General features: G+C 44.4%; 2 protein-coding genes across 2 annotated transcripts in view; both read left to right on the forward strand.

Annotated features, from left to right (window-relative positions):
* Nucleotides 1–480: 480 nt before the first annotated feature.
* ulk1a (unc-51 like autophagy activating kinase 1a) lies at nucleotides 481–14,781 on the forward strand (the record flags this gene model as incomplete). The annotated part of the gene is made up of 27 exons (XM_080004285.1): nucleotides 481–570; nucleotides 715–807; nucleotides 982–1,023; nucleotides 2,160–2,192; nucleotides 2,302–2,338; nucleotides 3,574–3,747; nucleotides 3,895–3,968; nucleotides 4,064–4,165; nucleotides 4,983–5,041; nucleotides 6,358–6,440; nucleotides 6,546–6,596; nucleotides 6,693–6,784; nucleotides 7,390–7,528; nucleotides 7,618–7,678; nucleotides 7,809–7,880; nucleotides 8,134–8,259; nucleotides 8,558–8,700; nucleotides 10,266–10,351; nucleotides 10,497–10,618; nucleotides 10,869–10,948; nucleotides 11,278–11,394; nucleotides 11,652–11,806; nucleotides 11,947–12,122; nucleotides 12,219–12,337; nucleotides 12,472–12,629; nucleotides 13,537–13,672; nucleotides 13,786–14,781. 27 exons carry the CDS (start codon nucleotides 481–483, stop codon nucleotides 13,845–13,847), a joined length of 2,682 nt encoding a protein of 893 aa, XP_079860411.1. The 3' UTR covers nucleotides 13,848–14,781.
* Nucleotides 14,782–14,968: 187 nt separating this feature from the next.
* The window catches only part of ep400 (E1A binding protein p400), a 36,187-nt gene continuing 26,565 nt past the window's right edge, over nucleotides 14,969–24,590 (forward strand). Inside the window, exons 1-15 of the mRNA XM_080004057.1 lie at nucleotides 14,969–15,104; nucleotides 16,784–18,120; nucleotides 18,215–18,322; nucleotides 18,468–18,543; nucleotides 18,806–18,925; nucleotides 20,745–21,124; nucleotides 21,539–21,838; nucleotides 22,040–22,225; nucleotides 22,308–22,448; nucleotides 22,544–22,622; nucleotides 22,901–22,938; nucleotides 23,032–23,086; nucleotides 23,169–23,258; nucleotides 23,546–23,656; nucleotides 23,786–23,964. Coding sequence (XP_079860183.1) covers nucleotides 16,816–18,120; nucleotides 18,215–18,322; nucleotides 18,468–18,543; nucleotides 18,806–18,925; nucleotides 20,745–21,124; nucleotides 21,539–21,838; nucleotides 22,040–22,225; nucleotides 22,308–22,448; nucleotides 22,544–22,622; nucleotides 22,901–22,938; nucleotides 23,032–23,086; nucleotides 23,169–23,258; nucleotides 23,546–23,656; nucleotides 23,786–23,964 — 3,168 coding nt within the window. The 5' untranslated portion in view covers nucleotides 14,969–15,104; nucleotides 16,784–16,815. The remainder of the gene's footprint in view (nucleotides 15,105–16,783; nucleotides 18,121–18,214; nucleotides 18,323–18,467; nucleotides 18,544–18,805; nucleotides 18,926–20,744; nucleotides 21,125–21,538; nucleotides 21,839–22,039; nucleotides 22,226–22,307; nucleotides 22,449–22,543; nucleotides 22,623–22,900; nucleotides 22,939–23,031; nucleotides 23,087–23,168; nucleotides 23,259–23,545; nucleotides 23,657–23,785; nucleotides 23,965–24,590) is intronic.

The raw sequence follows: 24,590 nt of genomic DNA on the forward strand, positions 1-24,590 counted from the left end.
ACTCGCGGTTTCGCTGCGTGCGCATGCGCGTCCCGTATGAATAACTCGAGTGGCCGCCGGCTGGCGAGGAAGGAAAGCGCAGTACAGACGAAGCCGGAATAAGAGTTTTAATTTCGCATGATTCCGCTGAGGAACTTGCCCAAAGCTCCAGTCTGAAGAAGCGCAGATTTCCGGAAAGCATTTGTTCATTCAAGTTGTTCAGTGTGCCGGGCTATAGTCAGGGGAGACAACCGTTGTATTTGTTATTATTATTATTATTTTTAATTTTTAATTTTTTCCCCTCCATACTTTCCAGTTGATTTGATATATCAGGGAGCCGCTCGGTCATGAGTGCAGAGCAATATCTCACCAATGGCCTGGGAACCATTGAGGCGCGGAGTAACGGATCTGTTTCACTGGCTGCTTTAAACTCTTGATTTCACTGGAACTCGTTTTTTATTATTATTATTATTATTATCTTTTATTTTTATTTTTTAATCCATGGAGGCTGTTGGCAAGTTTGAGTTCAACAGGAAAGACCTGATTGGTCATGGAGCCTTTGCAGTGGTGTTCAGAGGTAGACACAGAGAGGTAGGACTGTTTGATTATTAACATTATTATAATTGTATTATTGTTGTCATTATGATTGTTATTATTTATATTCATATGGTAATAATTACAATTATAATTGAATAACGTCTTGTATTTTCTGCTACCACGTGGTTTCTATTGAAGAAACGCGATTTGGAAGTTGCGATCAAGTGCATCAACAAGAAGAACCTGATCAAGTCCCAGTCTCTGCTGGGTAAAGAAATCAAGATACTCAAGGTAACCAGATGCTTATAGGCCTGTCTTCTCATAAGAAGTGCGTCGTATTGTCTCAATCTATGGTGATAAGTTTGTGTGTGTGTGTGTGTGTGTGTGTGTGTGTGTGTGTGTGTGTGTGTGTGTGTGTGTGTGTGTGTGTGTGCGTGTGTGCGCGCGTGTGTGTCCCTCTTCAAGGAACTCAAGCATGAGAACATCGTGGGTCTCCTTGATTACCAGGTACTCCTCAATAGCCTCACACTGGTGTTTTCTTTTTAATACGTTTTTATTTTTCCAACAAACTACAATCGCCTGCCGTGATCACACGCACGCATGCACACACACACACACACACACACACACACACACACACACACACACACACACACACACACAAAACAAACAAAACACTTGCTGACACGTGCAAAACATTGCAAGTCATGGCATATCTGGCAATACTGTGTCACTGGGTTTTTTAGTTTTTTTGTAGGTTTTGTAGGCCAACTAGCAGACATTCTATGTAACAGCGAGCGTTCAAATAATAGCAAGCATTCAAATATACTAATCTAAAAAGAAGAGTATTCGTTTATTACATTTAAAAAAGATTCCGATGCGTATTGCCTCCAAACTTTAACTTCACACAGGGCCGCTCTTTCTTTTCCTGCATTTACAGTGTGCTTGGTTTTAGGAGTCCTTGCCGTCCCGTTTTAATTGTAAGCCACCTGTCAGACAGCCAGACATTTAGCCGAAGTGATCTTTTTGGTCACACTATCTCCAACAGATGGCCGGGTGCAGCCCTAACCTACCGGGCTCAACAATGGCTGCTAAATGAAATGGGCTTATTAAGTGTCAGCTCACAATGTGGAGATCTAACACCTGTCCCAAGAGAGGCCGGAAGAACCTTCCCAGACAGGCCTAAGTTGATTAAAGTTAATTGACCCAGCATCTAAAATCTCTCATTCATTTCTTCTGTTATTTAAGCGGCGAGTATTCTTGTATAATAGACAGGTTTAGAAGAAGTCCATTGCCCTGTGAAATAAAACCAACCTGCCTTTGAATATAACACACAGGCACTATAAATAAGTGAAATTGGTGAGGACCTCTCGTTGACTTATTCCATGGAGCTCGGCCAAATAGGATCGTGGCGAGCTGACGTTACGTGTTGTGTAACATGGCGTGCAGTCACCAGGCGTTGATGGATTGTTCATATACTGTACATTGCAAGGGTGTTTAGGGTTCTCCCTAAAACAATATATTATGTATGGGCTGCCATAACGACCCTCTGAATAGTTAATAAATGTGATGCCCAGTCAAAGTGTATTAAAGGTACTTTGCAGTGTTGAAAACTTTTGTTTTTTCCTTGGTTGAACCCGCAGGAAATTGGGGGATGTGTTTACCTTGTGATGGAGGTGAGCTGCATGTAGATGGATAATAATTCCTTTCATTGTCATGGTTCTGTGCATGATGTACAATCGAATCAATGCTCCGGCGTGGACTGCTTGTTTTCTTGTCTTTCAGTACTGCAATGGAGGTGACCTGGCCGAGTATCTTCACTGTGAGTGTTCTTTATATTGGGCTCCCACGCCATTGTTTATCTTCTGGGTTCTTTGCGGCGTTGTGCTCGAGGCTTTACGGTCAAAGGCAAAGGTGTCAAGGGGGGCCTTCTCACCAGACTCTGACCTGCTGATGGAACTCACGGGTCGTCACTTGTAGAACAATCTGTTGGCAAGTTACCTTTACCTTTGTTGTTGGGTCATTGTGTTCCGTAGCCTTGATGAACTCTGTTTGAGCACACAGCGTCGGGTCAGGCAAGGCAGGACGGTGTCACCTTGGAATTGAGATTCACTGTGCGCCGCATTGTGAACAATTTTCCCTCTATATGCTCAAATCTGCCGACACTATGTCACAACCTTGATTTGTTTTTGCCGTTCATTACGGATGCTCCTTGTTCACAGAATCCTAATGCTTTCTCTCTGAACTAAGTCCCTGACAACCCCGCTCCAGTTTCACACAACCTCCCCAGGAATGATAATAATAAGAATGAGGCCATGGGGAAGGTATCCACCGGACTAAAATTACTTCACTTGCGTTGTCGATGTGTCTATTTAAATGGCTGATCCCGTCTAATTCTGCCGGCGTGCCAGCGCGCCTTATTTTGGATGCATGTGCCCGCCACCTGCCTGTGCCAGGAGACACATTCTGCCGTTCACACTCACGGTCATGCTTGGGAAAGGTTCTTCGAGCTGCCGGGTGATCTTGTACCATCTGTCACTCACTTATCTCCTGGGGTGGAAAAACACAGCAGATAGAGATACAGGGCGGGGTTGGGGTGGGAAGGAAGGGAATTGTGTGGGTTGGGGTGGGGGGTGACCTTTTTCCAAATGACTGCTTCAGAGGTTGTTATTCTGTTCCGCTAAGTGTTGTGTATTTTCACCCGTCGTCATCTTAGATTTACTGCATCTTGTGAGCAAATATTGTGAATCTAGCATGTCTGATGTGGTCACATGGTCACACAGAATAGAGCCAACCCTGAAGCCATGCTGCAATAATAGTTACCCTTTCACAAGTCTGTTAATTTTTGGGAGACTCAAAGCCTTTCATGGCAACACAGCCATGATAGATATGGGTAGATATGGACCCTTTGGATTTGGTTAAATAGCCAAACGCTGAAATGTGATTTAAACAGGTCTCTATGAACTCTGTGCAGTAATGTTTCCCTATATACATATTGGTTAGTCTTTACCAACATGCCAGATGTCCATGTGTGCTCTCTGCCCTTTGACCCTGTAGTGCGGGGAACCCTGAGCGAGGACACCATCCGCGTCTTCCTGCAGCAGATCGCCCGGGCCATGAAGGTCCTGCAGAGCAAAGGCATCCTCCACAGAGACGTGAAGCCCCAGAACATCCTGCTCTGCCACCCAGAGGGCCGCCGGTCTAGCCCTAACACCACCTGCATCAAGATCGGTGCGTGTGCTGTTTGCAGACTGCTCCACTGGCTCGACCCTTTAAAGGAACTGGAGCGTAAAATGGAGCTGTGGGATTAGTGAGTTTCTGTTTCTGGTGTCGGGGGTGTTTGGTGATGATTTCTACCTCCCTTGTCTCCGTCCGCAGCCGATTTTGGGTTTGCACGCCACCTCCAGACCAACACCATGGCGGCCACACTGTGCGGCTCTCCCATGTACATGGTAAGGATTATTGCCTATTGGCCTAGTTTACCTTGCCAGCGAGGTACGAGTGTCATGCTGTTCCTTCACTCTAATCTGTGCTTGTCTGGATGCAGGCCCCTGAGGTCATCATGTCTCAGAATTATGATGCCAAGGCTGATCTGTGGAGTATAGGAACTGTAGCCTATCAGTGTCTGACTGGAAAGGCCCCTTTTTATGTGAGTGATACACACAACACACACACACACACACACACACACACAGAAAGTCCTTAACATCATTATTTTGCTTTCAGTCCAAAAACATGAATCCCAATCAAAATCCGAGTTATAACCAGCAAACATCACCTGCCATCTTTGGTGTCACGATCCCCACATCTCCACCCCTGACTTGTTGTTTGGAAAATGCTGGAACCACTTGCCCACTCGCTAGGAGAGAGCCTTGTTTACAGAACATGCGGAAATGGCTTTGGGCCAAGACTGTGAACTCAGGGTAAATATTGTCTCACAGCTCTGAGTATTACTTTCTGCCACAAGACCGTTGGAAACATGTGCATGGTTTTGGCAAGTGAGCTAGCTTCGTTTATTGCAAAGTCCATTTTTTATCTTTGTCAGGAGTCAACACGGAGGTAACGGTTCTTGTTTCGCAATCTTTGTTTAGCTGTTGGGGTTATTCATGTTGCAGTTTTCCTTGAATGCGTATTCCTTGAGAATGACTCAGGGCGCTATTCCTGACAGCAAGCTTGGAGCTGTCCACCACGGTGCGGTGTTGTTGACTTCATTCATTTAGCTACCATTCCGATCTATGGTAGAGTGAATTGACAGAAATTAACCAACTTGTTTGTTTTGGGGTTAGCTGCGGCTTAAACCAATGAATTTCAAACGTAAGTGATCGTGTATGTGTGTGTGTGTGTGTGTGTGTGTGTGTGTGTGTGTGTGTGTGTGTGTGTGTGTGTGTGTGTGTGTGTGTGTGTGTGTGTGTGTGTGTGTGTGTGTGTGTGTGTGTGTGTGTGTGTGTGTGTGTGTGTGTGTGTAGGCCAGCACGCCCCAGGAGCTCCGTCTCTTCTATGAAAGTAACAGGAACCCCATCCCCAGGTTAGTGCCTCCGGAGTCCCACCCACACGCAGGTGTTTTGGGCATGATGTCGTAATACAGTATGTTACCAGACCGTCCGGTTGATGGGCGGTTGGGTCCTTTGTCTCCAAGCACATGTATTGACACGCACATGCACAGACAATCTTCTCCCAGTACTTTCACATGGCCTACACAGTAGTAATGCACCACAACACATTATCATTACATCAACTAAAAGGGTTTTTTGGGACCTCTTGCTTTAATCCCTCATGCATTACTGATGGCTTATTTCATGTGGTAAACCTTGCAGGGTGCATCAATGTCACCGCGGTAAATTCCTGTTGGCCTGCTTTGGGTTTTATAAGAGATTCCTTCTGAGAATCCTTCACCTTTTGATGTTCTCTCCTCCTAGCTGGAAACTGTTCAAATGGCCCGCTGTGCACATTGTTTGCTTTGTGATTACATATTTGGCTCACAGCCATGATAATGTGTGTGTGTGTGTGTGTGTGTGTGTGTGTGTGTGTGTGTGTGTGTGTGTGTGTGTGTGTGTGTGTGTGTGTGTGTGTGTGTGTGTGTGTGTGTGTGTGTGTGTGTGTGTTGTTGTTTTCTTGTCACTCTATTTTTAACTGCTCTGAGCTGTCAGCGAGTGCCCTGCACTGCGATCAATTTCCACATGACCCACATAGCTTAGCAGATGTAAACAGAATACACAAAATATTAACTCTAGGTGTTATGGTGCCCTGAGAATTTATTTAGAAACACAAAATACATATACATAACTGTACTTGAAGTTCATGTTGACCTCAATGGTATTCTGAGCTGCATTAACACAGCACAAAAATACAAAGAAACCCCAGAAACCTGAAAAAAATTGTAATTGTATCCCTGTCCTGTCTAAAGCACTTTGGGGCTAAATCGTTTTTGTTTTAAATTGCTCTATGAAGATTGATTGTGTGATTGAATCATTGGGAATAGCAGCTGAAGTATATTAAATGCATATTATGTGTACCTGCACAGAGAGGTCATTTATGTTATTGCAACTTTAAACTAAAGGTCATTAGTTCCTTTCTTTAACCACACCGGCACGATTCAGCCCCTACAGTTCCTATATTCTGAGCTCTTCTTGAGAATGATACCTTCTTCCCCACCTGCCCTAGGTCTCACCCCACATAATAACTTCCTCTAAAGCAGAGTATATATTTTGTTAGGTTTGTTTGGTTTCTCGCATGTATCCTGTACGGTTGTTTTTCCTTAAGAGTTTTTTGTTTTTTTTAATATGGACTAGCAGGCAGTGAAAATATAACCTGAACGACAAACTTTGCATGTCCTTCTGTCAGCATCCCGCAGGAGACCTCCAGCAACCTGCGACATTTGCTCCTGGGCTTACTGCAGAGGAACCACAAGGAACGCATGAACTTCGGTACGCCTTTCCTCCCAGGCGTAGACTTCAAAATATCAAAGAATTCCCCACATTTCACAGATTTTGCAGAATCTGTGTCGATTTCTAAATTCCCATTTCCAACAGATGAGTTTTTCCATCATCCTTTCCTGGCATTGAGTCCATCTCCAAAGAAGTGTACGTAGATGCATTGACCAAGGGTATAAATTTGGATCTACGAAGGTGCTGAGTTTCTGATCCCTAACACCGATACCTCCTTGCGTCATTTTGCAGCCTCCCCAGTGCCCATGCTACCGTCCTACCCCAGCTCGGGTTCTGGTAGCTCCTGCAGCGGCTCATCCACCTCCCACCTAGCCTCCCCTCAAGTATGTACACCCAATGTATTCATTTACTGGAAGGTTTTTAGAAAGCGGCTTGGCACAGAACCTCATACCAAATGAAATCGAATCAATGATCATTTTGTGAGGTCCCACTATTCACTCGCGTGTCATTTTTATCCATACCTTGGAACATACTCATTTGTGACATAATTTCCACTATCATGTTCATGTCTTTTGGTGAAATTGTGTCTTTAGTTCACCTTATCGAGCGTCATGGATTGAGAAATTTGTACACATGGACTGCAATTGGTGTTACTGTACCATAGAAACAATCTCTGTTCTGCCCTCCACATCGCCAGTGTGCTTATGGTTAAAGTCAGTTACGTTTATTGGGTCTTGTGGCGTAACAGTAATTGTGATGATGTAAAGTGTGAATCCTAGTTGTGGAAATCCTTCTTTATAAATTAATTGTGATGTTTAGGTGTTATGTTAGATTTAGTTACATTTTGCTATGGGATTGTCGTAGTTTAGGATCAGGAGAAGGATGTCTGTTTAAGACCCAATATTAATACACTTCACCTGAATGAACCTTGCTGGAAGTGGCGTTGCAATCGAACATCCCCTTTACTTTTTTCTCCACTCCTCCGTAGCATTCCGATGGAGAGCTGCAGCAAGTCAAGCCAAAAACCCTGCCCTCCCCTACGCTGCCAAAGCAGGCGGCCAAGCAGGACAGCAGCAATGGTTCATCTTACACGGAAGACTTTGTCATGGTGCCGGCCCACCTTGCCAGTAAGATCACTTTGATTCAAAATGTTCTACCATGAAGCTCCCTTTGCATCAGTCCCCTGTGGTCACTCACTATGTTCACTGCTTTGCAGATGAATACACTTGTGAAATGGGAGATGGGTCTCTTTTAGAAGGCAGCCTCATATACAGTGGGTGAGTTATACAAAATACTTTACAACTACCCATACAATACCCCTTTACAACTAATAAGTAAAAGCATAAATGCAGTGAGGTTGTCTTGATACACAAGTGGGTCAAGGTGTTGCTTTGTGTGGTTTCCCAGCACTTCAGTGCAGTCGGAGAGAGATGTCAGCCTTGCAGACAGGACTTCTCCCTCTGTCAACAAACCCAGAAGGTAAGAGAAAGGTCTTTGAGACTAAATAGGCATTGTAAAATATAGTATAGTGTTGTGTGCATTGAATTATTATATATCATTAATAGAGAGAATCAAGTTGAGTGCCATTTAGTTCCTTCAATAATGTTTTTATATTTCTTATATTTTATATTTCAGTTGCACTTAATGACATGGTTGTTTCAGGACTGCCCTTGAAATATTCCACTGCCCGTTCTTCATTGTCTTTTTATCCTTCCTCTGGTTCTCTGTGTAGCAAGCCAGTGGAGTTCGGCGGCAGCAACTACCACCAGTCGGTGCCTATCCCCGTCCCAACCCAGATCCACAACTACCAGCGCATTGAGCACAACCTACAACCTGCTGGCCTGCATGGCTCCACCAGGCATGGACAACCCCCCCCATTTCACTCTTCTATCTGTGGTTGTTGTTTTCTATTGGAGTGATATGTCACCCGCTTGTCAACTGTTGCACCTTGGATAATCCTAGAAGGGAGAGAGGGTTGTTTCCTGATGGGGATTTATTTGAGGGATTCCCTTGTCCGTCTGATGGCTTAAGCGTCGGGGGTTGTTCTCCAACTGTCTTGTAAACGTAGGCCTGTAAAGTCCTCAGAGAAAGTGTGTGTGATGAATGGCTACAATGGCACAAACGATTGGACTATAACTCTGAGCCTCTGTTACTAGGGCCACACTCTACTGTGCCAGCAGCGGCGGTGGACGCTCCCCAGGAGGAGCCAGTGCTGGCAATCAGACCTGTCCTAGTCCTGTCCTCCGTTCCCCCAGGCAGGAGCTGGGAGGGGCTCAGCCTCCGCAGTCCTCTCCACAAGGTAGGCCGTGGTGTTTTGTTGCTCTATTTACTGTCCAGTAGGCTCGGACGGATTTACGATTCAGTCGGCGATCGACTCCACCGATGGCGATTGACTCCATCGATCGCAATGGACATTGATGACAGACAGTTTATTTATCTGCCGGGTAAAACGTCTTGTATTGAAAGTAAAGAGAAAGAAGAGTTTTGAAATGGTGTAAGGGCAGGAGAGAGGGGGTGGAGGCTCTCGCCCTCTCCACTCAGCGCTGTCGAGTAACCACTTGTGATGGGATCTCACTTCCTCGCTCTATATTCAAATTTTGTGATTCTAATATAGCATTATATAATATAATCTCATAGAGAATGATTTTGATTTATTTGATTTCCTTAGATTCTTACTTGTATGGAAAATGAAAAACATAAACCTCACTCAGAATTGGAGCAGATTTTAATCTTTTCCTCCAGACAGCGGTGCATCTTGCACGCCTGCCGGTTCCTGACTCCCCATACCTGTCTTTTTATTTTAGGTCTATTTTTTTTCTTTTGTTACCTACATGTAGGAAACACAATTTTTAAACACAGCCAAGTTAAGGAACTGTCCCGTTCCGCCCCGTTCCAAAATAAAACATACTGTCCTGACGGGGGACGCACGTCTCCTATTGCTGTGGAACTTAATGCTTTTGTGTAAATCCTGCACTTCTGTAACAGGGAGACCCCATTTGCCACATTACCTTATGTTCAATTCACGCGGGCGCACCACCAACACCACCTTCCCAATAAAATTTGGATTTTACACAATCGCCCAAGCCTACTTTCCAGCTATCCTTGTCACATGTGTACAGTTGCATAGTAAGTTCATAGGGAAAAGGCCATTTTAGCCTTAACATTTATACCCTCTCTAGTTATTTTTGGTCATTAACATGCTTTACTAACCTTGAGCTTATGGCCCCTGACTTCACAATGACGGTTTAATGACCTGTCTTAAAGTGCTAGTCTCGAAGATTTTAATTTAAATGTCTGTTAAGTCATTATCGCAGAATGAGGTACCACAAAGGCGATTGACCCTATGGCCCACTGATGAAAGCCCTTGCATTGGCAGTATTCTGAGTATTAAGAAGCGGGTCTGGCAACTTTCCCGCCATGCATTCAAATTCAGGCATTCATGTGTACTGGCAACCTCAAAATTGTTATGGAGGCGTGACCCAGATACTACCTCCAACCTGACTGATGTCACACAGGTGAGGCACTGTTTGGATCTCTGGGAGGTGAGGTCCAAAAACACACCTGCAATTACCACTTTTTGCCATACTTGCCGCCAAAAAAACAATGAAACGGAAATCTTTGAGATTGCCATGCCATTTTTTGCCATGATTTTATCGGGCTGTTGAGTGCTGGAAATTCTAAACCTTTCACCTAAAAACAAACATATGTTTAAATTATTAGATATCACATATCAAAGTGCTGAGCAGGCTACAAGGACTTTCTCATGTTTTGTTTTGTTTTTTTGCTTTACACACCGTGCTCATTCAATTCTCATCTCTATTCTAATCTAAATGATCACCTTTGGAAACTCTCTTGTGTCTTAAGCGGGAAGCACCCCTATGAGCTTCGAAGCCAACAGCCCGTTCAGTACCAGGACTGGAATGCAGCACAGCTCCACTTGCAGGCATAAGGTGCACATAAAGAATACACAGTCCATTCTCCTCAGCTCACAGACACAAGCAACTCATTAAAATGACTGAGAATGAATGTTTCATTATGCCTTCACAAAGCAACGACATGTATCTCTGTAACTTGGAATTTTCTGTTGACGAGCAGGCTTTACCATCAGTTCCAAGCCGAACAAGGACAGTCCCAAACCTGCGAGTCCACGGCTCCTCTCCCGGCTCCCAGGCCGTCCTCATCCGGACACAGGAGAATAGGAAGGGCCCCTTCAAAAGGTTAGAGATTTTCTCCAATTACAATTAAATGTCATGCTGTTTTTGAGGCATTCTAATAAATACATGATTTAATCAATATCTCATGAAATTGGACATTTGTGTATTGACTTGGACAAGTGTTTAATTATAAGTGTATCATTGGAATTGGAAAGACACTCATTGGGGCCTGGAGATGTTGCGTGTACCGTATGTCATTTAATGAATCATTAAAATGCCTCTGATGGCCTCCACGGCTGTATTGGATGTCCAGGTCACTGAGTGCGGGCCGGCTGTCTGATATGCTTCTGAAGGCCGCCTTTGGAACTCAGCTGCCGGAAGGAGCCGTGACAGGTAATGGAGGAAGTCGGTTGTTATATGATATGCTATGTATGTGTAGTGTGATATAAATAAGAACCAAGCGACAACTTCTGGTGGTAATAGATAAAAGCAAAACAAACAAAAAACGAAGTGCCACAACATGACATGAGCCTTGAAAGCCTTGTCTTCGCTTTGACCCTCGTAAACATTAGCCATGGAGAGTGAATCAGCGGTTTGAGAAGTGAGTCTGCCAATTTGCAGTTGACCTGGGCCGTGGCCTTGGCCGTGTGTACTTACGGGTCAAATCCTCAGCCACAGCTTTACTCGTGACTCATCGCGGCTCATGTTTTGTTCTTCTACAGCTCCACCTAGTGGTTACCTCAGAGTACTGGAAGGGTCTCACAGTCCCACACCCTTGGTGTTTACTGTGGGGACCCCATCCAGAGGAAACACTCCCCCGGACGCCAGGATGTTCCCAGGTAGAGTCCTAGACATTATCCTGTGTTTACACAGACTTATTACAATGTCATTGGTCAAAACAACATGTCCAAATCCTATTTATGGAATATTATAATTATCATATATTGATTGATTGATCAATCTGTTAAATTATTTGAGATTAAATGTTTTAGAATTTAGATTGTTAGGTTGGGTTGTTGGGTTTTTACGCTTATAAAGTCATCGTAACATGGTTATTAGTTTCCAATCAGCCTGTGTGCGGTCAACCTGTCCCTAGAGTCTCCCAGCTACATGAGCTCGAACTGGCTATTAAGCAGCCACTTCCTTCAGAGGAGGCCGCGCAGACAGAGCGATGGCGAGGCCATGGACGCATCTCCGCAAAGCGCTCCGGAATTTCATCCTCCAGAGTTCCAAGAAGATATGCTGATGGAGGTAGTGATACACACAGTCTTACATAGGAACTTTTTCCTAGATGAGGCAATTTGCCATAGTGGAAGTAATAGCACTTCTTCCGCAGCGGTTCGGTTTCAATATCGACAGTAATGCATCGGCTTTTCACTTGCTTACCACAGCAGGTGCACACGGACACTCTGAGTGATCTCTATTTCACGCTGGCCTTTGTGCACTGCATCATGGAGGTGGCGTCCTTCAAAGACCCCGGGCTGGGCGCAAGCACCAGTCCCGACGTTTCTTTCCTGGAGCAGAGCCTGGTGGCCGATCAAATCAGCCTCCTGAGTAGAGAGTGGAGGTGAGGCGCATGGGGAGGCATTGCACACAAAACCGAAATCTTGAACCAATTTTCTGGAAAAAGTGTGGTTTACTATTTCTCTTTTTCATATCCCAGCCATGCAGAGCAATTGGTGTTGTATATGAAGGCTGAGGAATTTCTATCCTCAGCCTTGCACACGGCTAGAGAGAATATACAACAGGGCCAACTCGTCCCCTCAGCCACAGTAAAGCAAGGTAAGCGACTGTTATTGCAATGGTTATATTCAGAGGGGGAAAAAAGACAAGGCTTGATAGTATATCCAATGTTACCGGATTGGTTCATTTGAAACATCCAGTGTTTCTAAAGACTTTGTGTGTTCTGGCTGCAGTGATCAGGAAGCTGAACGAGTTGTACAAGACCTGTGTGACGCTCTGCCGCTCCCTCAACGCTCAGCTGCAGAGCTTCCTGCTCGGCAAACAGAAGCTGATGGATCGCTTCGACGGCATCACAGCCGAGAAGCTCATCTACAGCCACACTGTGCACATGGTGAGCTCACGTCACAAGTAGCGTTAGGATTTAAAAACTGATGTGTGCAAAATGAATCCTGAAGGGATAGGCCTGGACATTTTCTATTCTGACCAAAATCGAATTAAAATGCTACCACACAGCATTTTGAAGGGTCCTCAGTTGTCAGGACAGGATGATTTTGGATCACCCATGTCAGCATTTTAAAATGTGAGGAACTTGCTTGTTGAAAACAAACAGTGAGACGAGGTTTTCAGTGTACTGTAAAGTATACTGAAAGGGAGGTCAACTTAAAGAACATTCTTTGAACATTAAAAGCTGCGAACCATTTGCGCCCATGTTTGTTTGTTATTGAACATGTTGGGGCGGTTTCACAGACAGGGTTTTATCTAAATCAGGACTAATATAATCCAATCTAGAAATGGGAAAAAACGCCTTTCTGAGAGATTGCTTGATTTGAGATGAATTAGTTCTAGACTAGTAAGTCCTAGACTAAGGTCATGAAGGACTAGTCATGTCGTCCTTCTGTCTGGTCTTGGTGCGGCTGTTAGTCCATATCATCCATGTTCTCTATTATCAAGGTCAATCTGGACGCCACATCCATTCATCCAAAGATAAGCCTGCCTCTGGCCAGGTTTAATTCAAGACTTCACTTAGAACTAGATTATCTCTAATCCTCCTTCTGGAAATCAGATCTATTAAACCAGGACTAGGGCAAGTCTGAGACTATCTTAAACCATGACTGTGAAAGGCCATTTCGGTTAGACCAGATTAAAAGTGTGATTTAGTTTCAAGATTAGGCCTAATCCACTCCCCAGGAACTGCCCAATGAGGTTTTAGTACGCGACAAGGTATCGACAGAATGTGAAATTAGTGGTCGTGATGCCATTGGGATCTGCATACACACACGTGTCGTCGCTGTGTGCAGGTGCAGTCTGCGGCGCTCGATGAGATGTTCCACTCCGGAGCGGAGTCGGTCCAGCACTACCAGAAAGCCCTGGTGCTGATGGAGGGCTTGTCCCGCATCCTCACACAGCAGCAGGATGTCAGCAGCGTCGAGAAATGTACGAGTCGGCGCACACACAAAAAAAAAGAATCCAAATGATGCTATTTGATTGCGGCAGATTGTTTTAACCGGTGGTGCTTATCTAATGTTGTGAGTGTTATCATCCCTCAGGTAAACAGTGTATTGAGCGACGACTCTTGACGCTGCAGACCACTGTGTCCTCGGTGCCCTGAGTTGAGGCTGCAGCGACGCACGCCCAGCGAGTATGAGTCTTTGATTCACCAAAAAAAAAAAAAAGGCACTTTTGTCCATCCTGGCGGGGAAGACGGCCGCTACCAGCATCAGCATTTCCCTTGGTGGTGCACAGTCGACTGAGAGGGAGCGTGACACGGGGCTGCTGGGGGTCGAAATGTTTGTTTTGTTTCTCCTACTACCCTCGAGTGATATTTTTCTGAGGCTTACGTTTGTTAAAACTGGATACGGGACGCTAGCGTTTTGTACAGAGGACAATGACCCCGCAAGATTTTTATTTATTTTTTCTTTAATTGTATTACTTGAAATGAGCCTTAAACTGCTGATTCTTTTTACGTGTGTTTGGAACATTGGTGTATTCCGTGTACTGTATAAAATCTATGGGTTAATAAGAGTCAGAATGTTGCAAAGACCAAATAATGCCACGTGTCGCAAAGCTGCTCAGATTTGCTGTTTATGTCCGTGACTGCGAGGCGTGAGATGAAGAGCGGGACAGCAGCGTGTTGGCCCGCCAACAAGGTTTTAATAAGGTATTATAAGTAGAGTTTACATTCTTCATGGCTTCTAGTACCGTACGAGTAAACTGGAGGGTTTTGTTTTGTTTTTTTCACCTTTTATCTTGTATTTATTTCATTGTGTTTGAATGTCTAATGTCTAATTGAGTTTAATTTCTAATGAAGATGTTTGAAACTCGCCCTCCCTGTAGGATAGCTGACGTGTGTGTGTGTGTGTGTGTGTGTGTGTGTGTGTGTGTGTGTGTGTTTTATTGAGATGGAAAATATTGTCTGTAAATGCATTCATGGCTGAGCAGCTTTGCCCTGCACTGATTGTAGACAGTATTTTGGCAAATAAGAGATGTTGAATTTTCTGACTTTTTTTTTTTTTTTTTACTGTATTTTAGCACTGCCACGCAAATATGCCAACGTTTTCATGTCGCCCTAAATCTGCAGGCTGATGGAAATAAATATTTATGGTATCGCCGCCTGTCTCTGTCTTTCTATAGTTTAGAGCCCCGTTTCATGGCTGCGCTACTTCCCGTATATGGGACAAGCACATCCGGGTCGCGCGAGAGGGAGCAACCGTCGCCATGTTTCTCAATGAGCTCAGCCCAAAACATTGAGGAGCTACCGGCAATAGCGATATTTTATTTCTCACACTACACCCCTCGGTCATAGCTGGGAGTTCTTTGTAAATATGATTTAGGACTTGTAGAAACGACGTCTGATGCTCCGCTCCCCGTAAGTTGCCTCTGTTGTGGTTTTTAAAACAATTATCCAGCGCTGGCCTGTTAGCGGGAATAAGCTAACACTAGCTAGCATCAGCTAGCACGCTTCCAGTAGCACGGCTAGGTGTTATTTACTGGAATGACATGAATCTCAGTATTACGGATGTGAGCGTCCCAATATTTACAACATGTATGTCGTATTTGTATTGCCTTAACCGTAACATGTCGCAGAGACGCACGTCTACCACGCAATGTTGGATTTGTATCGCTGGTTTCGGTTTTGAGGTGGGAGTCAACGCCGTTAGCAAACAATGAACGTCCCACTGAGCAGGAGACTGTAGAAAATTGAAGTCAGAATTCCAATCAAAATATATTTATTAGCCCAAGTACATCATCATACACAAGGAATGTCTTGTGAAAAGCTGTTGCCTTGTTGTACAGACAATTGTCATACAATGATTGCCAATCTAAGAAAAACAAAAGGTAATGAAGATTATTAAAATATAGAAACCTTTATAAAATATACATAATGCGTTCTATTCACTGCATCAAATTAAAAGGCTATGGCAGGGACTGGGTGGCAGTATGGTTGCTATGGATGTATATATGGATTCTTCGATCCATAAGAAGATGTAGGATGTATACATGCGGGCACGGATAACAAAGGATTTTAGGTCTAAACTATTCTGTTATTACGACATGACCCACAATTATTAGTACTCTGAAGCCAGTTATTCTGAAGAAAATATTTGTTCCGTCGTGAATGCCATTATCGATTAGAAACATCCTTTGTGACATTTTTGTGACATACTGCGATTCCAGCGATCAGGCGACACAATCGCCGCTAAAGCTGTCACTAATAATGATAATGATAATGTAATAATCGCCTGATCGTCATTATTTGAGCAAATCGCGAGCTTTTAAAAAAAAGTTTCCATCCAAACTGAATGGACATTTAAACCAATGTTAGAAATATCGCTACCTGAATGTTTGTTCCATTGTTCAATTCCAATAATTGGCGCACTCAGTAGGTAGAAGTGTATTATTACAAGAGATATATTATGCCTATGTAAGTGTGGCAGTCCTAATTGTTGCTTTTACACAGTCAAGAAAAATACAATATTTTTCATGTAAATATAAATTAACCTCAGTTGTAGGGATTGTATATAGACGTTGGGTATACTCTCAAATAACAGTGGAAGTGCAATACCTTGTTTTATTTCATCACCTGCACCGGTGCATGGTGATTTTGTTTTTAAATGTGACAGCTGTCAAACCATAGATAGCTGTACATTTAGGGGGACATTAAAAACATACATATTCTTGGCATGAGATGCTACAACAGAGTAAGGACTGCCACCACATTTAGGTGTAAACAATAGGTCATTATCTAATTAAAAGCATTCCGTTGATTAATGATATGCAAATCGGAATGAAGTTCAATGAAGAGACTATTGAAACAAAATTCCTGTGTACCGACAGGTTTTGGGTTTGTACCGTTTTGTAGTCATTTCATCCTCATCATTGATGGTGCCATTCCATAAAATGTGATTCAAATCCACCCCTGCCTTCTTCCTATATATTTCTTTCTATGCCATCAAGTTAAAGCAGGTCAAAACCTGAGTCTCCTAGGCAGAGGTGAAAATATTGCAGTGATTATGACATTTTATATGGTTTTGTCCCTGTCCACAGATTGTACAGAGGCACAATAACAGTGTAACGCAATGCACCATGGAAGTGGATCACAAAACATGCAACGCCAGCTCCAGAGATCGAAGTCTGCCAGTGGGTCTGAAGCAGAGGAGCAGCAGCCAGCTATTGTTGTTACTCAACAGCAGGCTACTGTCAATCTCCCTCAGTCACCAGTGACTACATTCACCACTGCAGCCAGCCCCTCAGCCCCACAGTCCCCCAATTACCAAATAATCATGAGTAGGAGTCCTGTCACAGGCCAGAACATGAATATCACTCTACAGAATGTGGGTCAAATGGTGACTGGTAACCAACAGATCACCTTAACCCCACTCCCACTCCAGAACCCTGCATCTCCTGGCTTTCAGCATACCACTCAACAGTGGAGGTTTGAGCATGCTCCATCCTCCTACATTCAAGTCACTTCGCCGGTACCACAGCCCATTCAGCCCCAGAGCCCCACGCAGCACAGCCCCGTCCCCCTTCAGGGAGTGACACGACCGGGAGCCCCTGCAACAGCATTGGGTGTCTGTGCACAGAGTCCAACAAGGTTTGTTGAGGCTGGAATGTTGGTGCGACAAATCAGTCTAGGTAGTCCATCTGGAACTGGCCACTTTGTTTACCAGGATGGCACGGGATTGGCCCAGATTGCTCCAGCCACATCTGGACATGTTCAGCTTGCCACGTCAGGGGGACCAGGTTCTGTCAGGGAACGTCGGCTTTCTCAGCCCCACTCTCAAACCGGCGGCACCATCCACCACCTAGGACCTCAAAGCCCTATTGCCACCAGCACAGCTCTGTCTACTCTCAGCAGCCCTGGCCACATCACTACCTCCAACCTACCTCCACAGATCAGCAGTATCATTCAAGGACAGTTGGCACGGCCAATGATATTTGAGAAGACCCCACAGGGTGTCGTCACAGGAGTAGGGGCAGCAACCACAGCGTCATTCACTGTGCCCTCTTCCATTCCACTCTCCAATCCTTCCCAGGGGATCCCCAACCCACCTCTCACTCCCACCAGTATTACTGTGGGCACCACCAAAAAGCAGACACCCAAGAAGTTAGAGGAAGTCGCCCCCTCAAACCCAGAGGTCACCCAGCTGAGAAGGCAGTGCCTGGAGCACCACGCTAAGAAAATGGAGAATCTGAAGGAGGTCTTCAAGGACTACCTGATTGAGCTGTTCTTCCTCCAGCACCTTCAGGGAAACATGATGGACTATCTGGCCTTCAAGAAGAAACCCTGTGTTCCACTCTACACTTATTTGAGACAAAATGACCTGGACCTTGAAGATGAAGAAGAGGAGGAAGAACAATCTGAGGTCATTAATGACGAGGTATTCCAGTGGTTATTTCTCATGGGGGGAATATATATTTTTTATCTGGTTAATCTCACATGTGATGCCACTTTTAAATCTGGGCTTCTTGCAGGTTAAAGTCGTTACTGGAAAGGATGGCCAGGCAGTAACGCCAGTTGCTATAGCAACTCAGCTTCCACCTAATGTCTCTGCGGCTTTCTCAAACCAGCAGCAGTTTCAGGTGACAGTAGCAATGTTTGTCTGAAAGCCCTTGACAGAATTGAAGATGTTATTTAAATGAATCCCTCTCGAATGGAATCGAGTTGTTTTTTTTTTTTTGATAGAGAAAGTCCCTCACTAACTTCTCGAGAGGTTGTATTTCACAGGGTCACCCTGCTGGTACGCTGACCAACCCAGGAGACATGGATGCCTTTAAGAGGCAACAGGCTATGATGCAAGCAGGTAGGGCAAGGATCCTACACTCCTGTGTCTCATATGTTGCTTTGTTTCCCCCCTGTTTGCTTTCTTCTTTTGTTTGTTTTTGTTTTTTTTCTCCCCCTCTAATTGCTTCTGCTTTTAGATATTGGCATCCTCTACTAGGGCTCTGTGTAGAGACGTCTTAACCCGAGGAAGGAGAGGTGACCTGTGTGGTCTGAAGAAGGTCATTGCTCTGTACCGAGTGCTTTCTGTGCGTTTTGAGGGTATTGTGTGTTTTAAATCCCAGATCAGGCTAAGAGGTCCCGGATTGAAGTTGGTCGCCATGGGCTGATTTTCCAGCATCCTGGTGTAGCTCCTTTAGGATCACCTGGCGTTCCACTCCAGCAGCTTATGCCAACTGCGCAAGGTAGGAGTGCTACAACCAGGCCGCTGTGTGTTCCTTATCGATGCTGCAGGACGTAGCCCAGTACTTCCTTAAACTAAACACTTGAGTCCGTGCATCGTCTCCAAAAACAAACAAACAAAAAAAGCTCTCCAAGCAGCATCGACAAACCGATCTTCATCCATGTGCTGGAGTTCCCGAAAGGCCACGGGTTCAGGCTTAGCTCCACCAGCACCAGCAGTCTTGTCAAAATGTGGGAAGAAGACATTTCAACTCTGAAGAAGAGTAGCCACACACTGGGAAGATGCCATGTCTTATGATTTGATTTATCTTTTTTAGTTTTCCCTATCTTTCATCAGTCTTTATCCATCCCAAGTTTATTCTTCTCAGTCGTCTCTGTTTGGACGGCCTTTTCCCGGTCCAATGGCTTTTGTCAACTCATTTGGAGGCAGATAGACATAAATTGGGAAAGTGGAAACGCTGGACAAATGAAAATCACTGATTTTCCTCCCAGCGGGGGGTGTTTTCGTCATCCGACAAGTTCACTTGTCGTGCTTCCTTTTTTGGTTTCTCATTGTCACTTCTTCATTCCTTGTTCTCCGTTGTCCGTCCTCGCATTGTCAACATGGATTCAAAATCATATCAATCTTCAGTTAAATCTGTTTCATCACCAGGAGTGCTGTCTTTTTCTTTATCTTTGTTTAAATTTCCTTTTAAAGATCACATTCTCATTTTGTCGGTTTCACAACGTGTTATTCCATGGCATTCTGTTCTGACTTGGCTTCTTTCCCTCGGTTTAAAAATACGGGCAGTCATACGGAGAAGTTGTGTTTACGACCCAGGTTGTTTTTGTCGTTGTTGGCGTGTTTGGCGATGCGGGCGTGTCGGGGGCAGGCGTTGATGTCCTCTAGGACAGGTGGTGGTTTTTTGACGGGCAGGGAGGTAAGGCAGGCGCTGCTTTAGTGTGCACAGCTCCGCTTAGGCCTGCTATCTGCAAGACCCCATGTGTGTCCTTCTGCTCGCCTCTGTGCTTCTGTCGCTGTGCATCGTCCTCCAGTAGGCATTCAGATGCCTCGGTTTCCGCTAGAACCACATTGCTTCATGCATGCCAAACATGGTGTTTTCGTGAGTGTCTGCTCCTTTCCTCTTTTCTTTATTTTTTAAAATTTTTTTGCTTTTCTTCCCCTTGTGTTTTTACTTTGTCTAGTTTTTATAATTTTTTTTTTTTAACAAATTTCTCTCTCGCTCACCCCTCCCCGACCTTCCCTTTAAAACCTGTGTTGCTGCATGACTACTTTTGATGTTTTAAAACCACATCCTCTCAGCATTTTAAAATGCAATGTTTTGGTTTTTGCATTAATCAAAGTAGTGTTTTATTTGAGATTTGTAGATGGTCACATTGATTTCATTTCTTCTGTAATCATTTTGCTGTATGATTTTCATTAGTTTCCACTCTGCAACCAGCAGGAGGTAATTCCCTGCTGGTTTTTCATACAGTACATGTAGTTCATGGAGGCGAGGTTCTGAGGAGCTCTAATAGCCGAAGCTAACAGTGATTCACTGAATTGAGATGAACAATTCCTTATCTTTTCGAATTTAATAGTTGTGTTTGAACCATTACGATTATTTTTTATCTGATCTTTTATATTGAACGGTAAGCCAGAACAAACATTTCATTGCATTTAAAACATTTTAATCTAGCAAAAGGAGCAAATATATGATGATAATAGATTTAACAGAAAGATTAGATGATTACTTAAAGAAGGATTATAACCCTCTTTCTTATCTCATTCTCCACACTTCCCTTTTATTTTTTCTTATAATTTGGTTTACTGTAACCTAGGCGGAATGCCGCCAACACCCCAAGCAGTCCAAATTGCAGGACAGAAACAGAACCAGCAGCAGTATGACCCATCCAAGGGGCCTCCAGTCCAGAACGCTGCCAGCCTACACACCCCTCCCCCACAGCTGCCTGGCAGGCTGCCCCAGGGTGCCATTCCCATGGCAGGTCTGCCTCTGGCCCTCTCCCAACAGTCTCAGCTGATGGAGAACACAGGCCAGCTCCAGGCTCAGGTGAGGGTCCAGGCAGCTGGGCCCATCCTGGCCCAAGTCAACCCCCACACCCAGCTGCAGGCCCAGCTTCAACAGCAGATGCAGCCTGGCCTGCACCTCCAGATTCAGGCGCAGCAGCAGTCTCAGGCTCTGCTGCAATCAGGACAAGCGGTCAGTCTGCTGGAAGCCAACCCAATGTATAGGGCTGGGTTAGAAATGTGATACTCCAATACAATTAATTCATATTGTTTCAATTTCTGATTGATTTAGAAAATTGTTATACCATTTGTTTGGAACTTATGCAACCGTTTTCTGCTTAAATGAAATACCACCATAGTCAGAAATCAGAAATATGTAATGTCTGTATTAGATTAAATGTGTTTTAGCAATGTATCTCATGGTATGCTGAAACATTGGTAGCAATTGTTATTCCATGTAAAAGTCCATATATAGATGTACAATCGTATCGTGAGCCATCTCAATATCTATTGAATCCATGCCAAATTCCTTTCTAATTAGGCCAAAAGTATAAAAAAATGTTTTACACATCGTCTTATTCAGCTATCCCCTGTCTCTCTTCCTCAGACCGTGGCTCTTACTCGACCTATGACAGAGACTGCGCAGCCGGTACAGAGGATGATGACCAACTCCTTATCCATGTCCTCTATTTCTCCTGCCCCTCTCTCCACTTCAAACTCTGTCCCATCCCCGCATACCATGAGCCCACTCCGAATAACGGGTTCCAACAACAACCCAGGCACCCAGTCCAAACTAGCTGGAACCAACGGCACCTCCGCGATGAAGATGGGAGGCTTTGGTCAGAGCCCAGCCATGCAGTCCCCGCAGGAGGTTACCCAGGATAAGCAGGTGGAGCAGGCCAAACTGGTAACTAACAGATGTTTATAGCGCTGATGTTGTGTTCTTACTCACAGAAACAAAATCATTCACAATGTTGTGACAGTACAAAGATTCCTAGTGGCGTAAGCCTAATCTCTACAACAGTTATGTTGGAGAACCTGGAGAATAATTTCTCTTTTAATTGTAGGTTCTTATTTTCATTTTCTCATACATTCTGTAACCCCCCAGGAGAGCCAGGTGCACGAACGTATCTCTGAGCTGAGGAAAGAGGGCCAGTGGTCAGCCAGCAGGCTCCCCAAACTCATGGAGGCCACACGTCCAAAGTCCCACTGGGACTACCTCCTGGAGGAGATGCGGTGGATGGCGGCTGACTTTGCCCAGGAGAGGAGGTGGAAAGAGGCAGCAGCCAAAAAGGTATGGCTGCAGAGGCCTGTGTCAGTTATTATTCAGAAACAGTGTTGCCGTCTATAAAGCTCATCTCACTCATGTGCTCCAGCTTGTACGTACCTGTGCCCGTCACCACCAAGAGCAGAGGAAAAACAAAGAGAGTTCCAAGAAAGAGGAGGAAATCCATCTCCGCCACGTTGCCAGCACCATTGCCCGAGAGGTGGAATTCTTCTGGTCTAACATTGAACAGGTATATCTTTTGTGTTACCAATATAGCAATTTATATGTTCGAATTTATAAATAATTGTACGTTCATATGAGTAATTCTCTTTTTTTGTCTTTTAGGTTGTTGAAATTAAACTCCAATTTGAAATCTATGACAAGCGGCTGAAAGCCCTCGGTCTACAGAAAGCCTCCAGCAAAGGTATAACCCACAGATTCAGTCAAAGACAGTTGTTGAGACATTTTTGTGCCCCTCAAAACATCAGATTGTTATGTTTCTTGGGATCATAATAACACTTCTGTTGGCATTACTATGTTGTAACTGTGCTAGAAGATAAACTGTACTATTAGCTTTTCTTTAACCCTGCATTAGCCACCAGTTCAATAGTGGTTGAAACTAAATGATAAGTTCTGGTCTGAATTTGGCCCATCCATGCCTGATTAAATACAGTAAATAACAATAATTGTTGTTTTTTTCAGGGCCTGCTCAGTTGAAGGTAGAGAAATCTGAAAAAGAGGTAAGTGCTGTACTAAATCCTCTCACTGAAAAACTGTTGTTAGTGTTGTAAATATGTGGATGTATCCATACACATAATGTGCATATATTACAGGAGCCGAGCATCTCAACCAGGAAAAGAAAACTTAGTTCTTTGCTTGATGAAGACGGTAGGTGTCAAACTAGAGTTGTAACTTTGCGTCTAAGTTATTATGTGCCTTTGTGTTTTAATTGTTGTGTATTTTCTCATAGTGCCAGATGAGGAGGGCACCATCGAGGAACAGGAAGCCATGGAGCAGGAAGCGGACCACAAGGCAGAGTTGGCCGACTTGGCCAAAGACGGTATTTTTATTCTCTTATTTAGCTTCTGTCTTTTGCTGTGTCCTTGTTTCCATTGCTGAGGGAAGGGTGGGCTAGGGGGTGAAATACAAATTGTCATTCAAACATTGAACATTTTTCCTTTGTAAAACCATGTCTTAATTTTTGGTTTATATTTCTGGTTTATCTCTAATAATTTGAGTGATTTAATTTTGGCGCTTTGGCACAACTATTGTTTCAATGGGCTGATAGAAATAACTGAACTGTTTGTGTATTTGTAAATCTTGAGCCACCATGATATTTATTTCCAGCTGACATGCCAATTGATGCTTTGGCAAAGCAGTATGCTGGCGCCTATACTGACAACTTTGATTGGCCACGGCCTAGTTCCCAAAGTGACGAGGATGACATGGAGAGTACAGGTAACCTTTTAATAATATGACATGTTTTGGGGATGTCTTCATATTATATAGCAATAAGGTCTTAATGTTTGCCCTGAGGCATATTTTGTCTATCGATGTATTTCCATTGTCGTTGTCTGTCTTCTTTAGAAACGGAGTGTCCTGAGGCCAGTCCTCCTGAGGCAGTGGTTATTGACTCTTTGCTTAGTGTGGACCAGTATAAGGCCAGCACCTCAGACACCGATGGCAAGCCCGTTAGGGATATCGCTGAGGTGGCAGCTGCCACAGAACTTATTCTGCCCAAGGGCAGCGCCAAGACCACCTCCTCTGTAAGTCGCCTTCTCTCACACACACAGATGCATATGCAAGTTATTAGTGAGGAGAAAGACAAAGCTCTAAATTAAGGTGAAGACTCTCTAAATCCCTGGTGGTTAATTCAGTTTTTGCAGCAGCAGAGGTTGACAGATCAAAAAAGACATTAAATAATGAGTAGCATTGTGCTGCCTAGTAAGCCCAATATGAGCAGGTGGAAGTTACGCTAAAGTAAAGTACGAAGAAGAAGAAGAATCTTTTTTAATCACACGACACACCACAAGACATGCATATATACACGCACACACACGCACATGCTTTTTCGATGGCGGCCGGTGAAATGTGGCCTCTGTATTTAACCCATCCTGGCTACTCCTTCCTCTGGGGGGGCAGCCAGGAGCAGTGGGCAGCATTCAACGATGCGCCTGGGGACCTGGTTCCATCGCTGGTCAGACGATGATGTGTGCATGTTTTTGGTGGGCGTTCTTACTGATGTTAGATGGAGGAAACCCCATGTGAGCACGGGCAAACTCCACACAGAAAGGCTCCTATTTGGGAGATAACCCGCCGGAGCGCGGTGCCAACAGCGCTCCAGGCGGGAATCAAACCCAGGATCTTCTTGCTGTGGGGCAGCAGTGCAGTG

The sequence above is a fragment of the Zeus faber genome (genome assembly GCF_960531495.2).
Source record: "Zeus faber genome assembly, chromosome: 7".
NCBI lineage: Eukaryota > Metazoa > Chordata > Actinopteri > Zeiformes > Zeidae > Zeus > Zeus faber.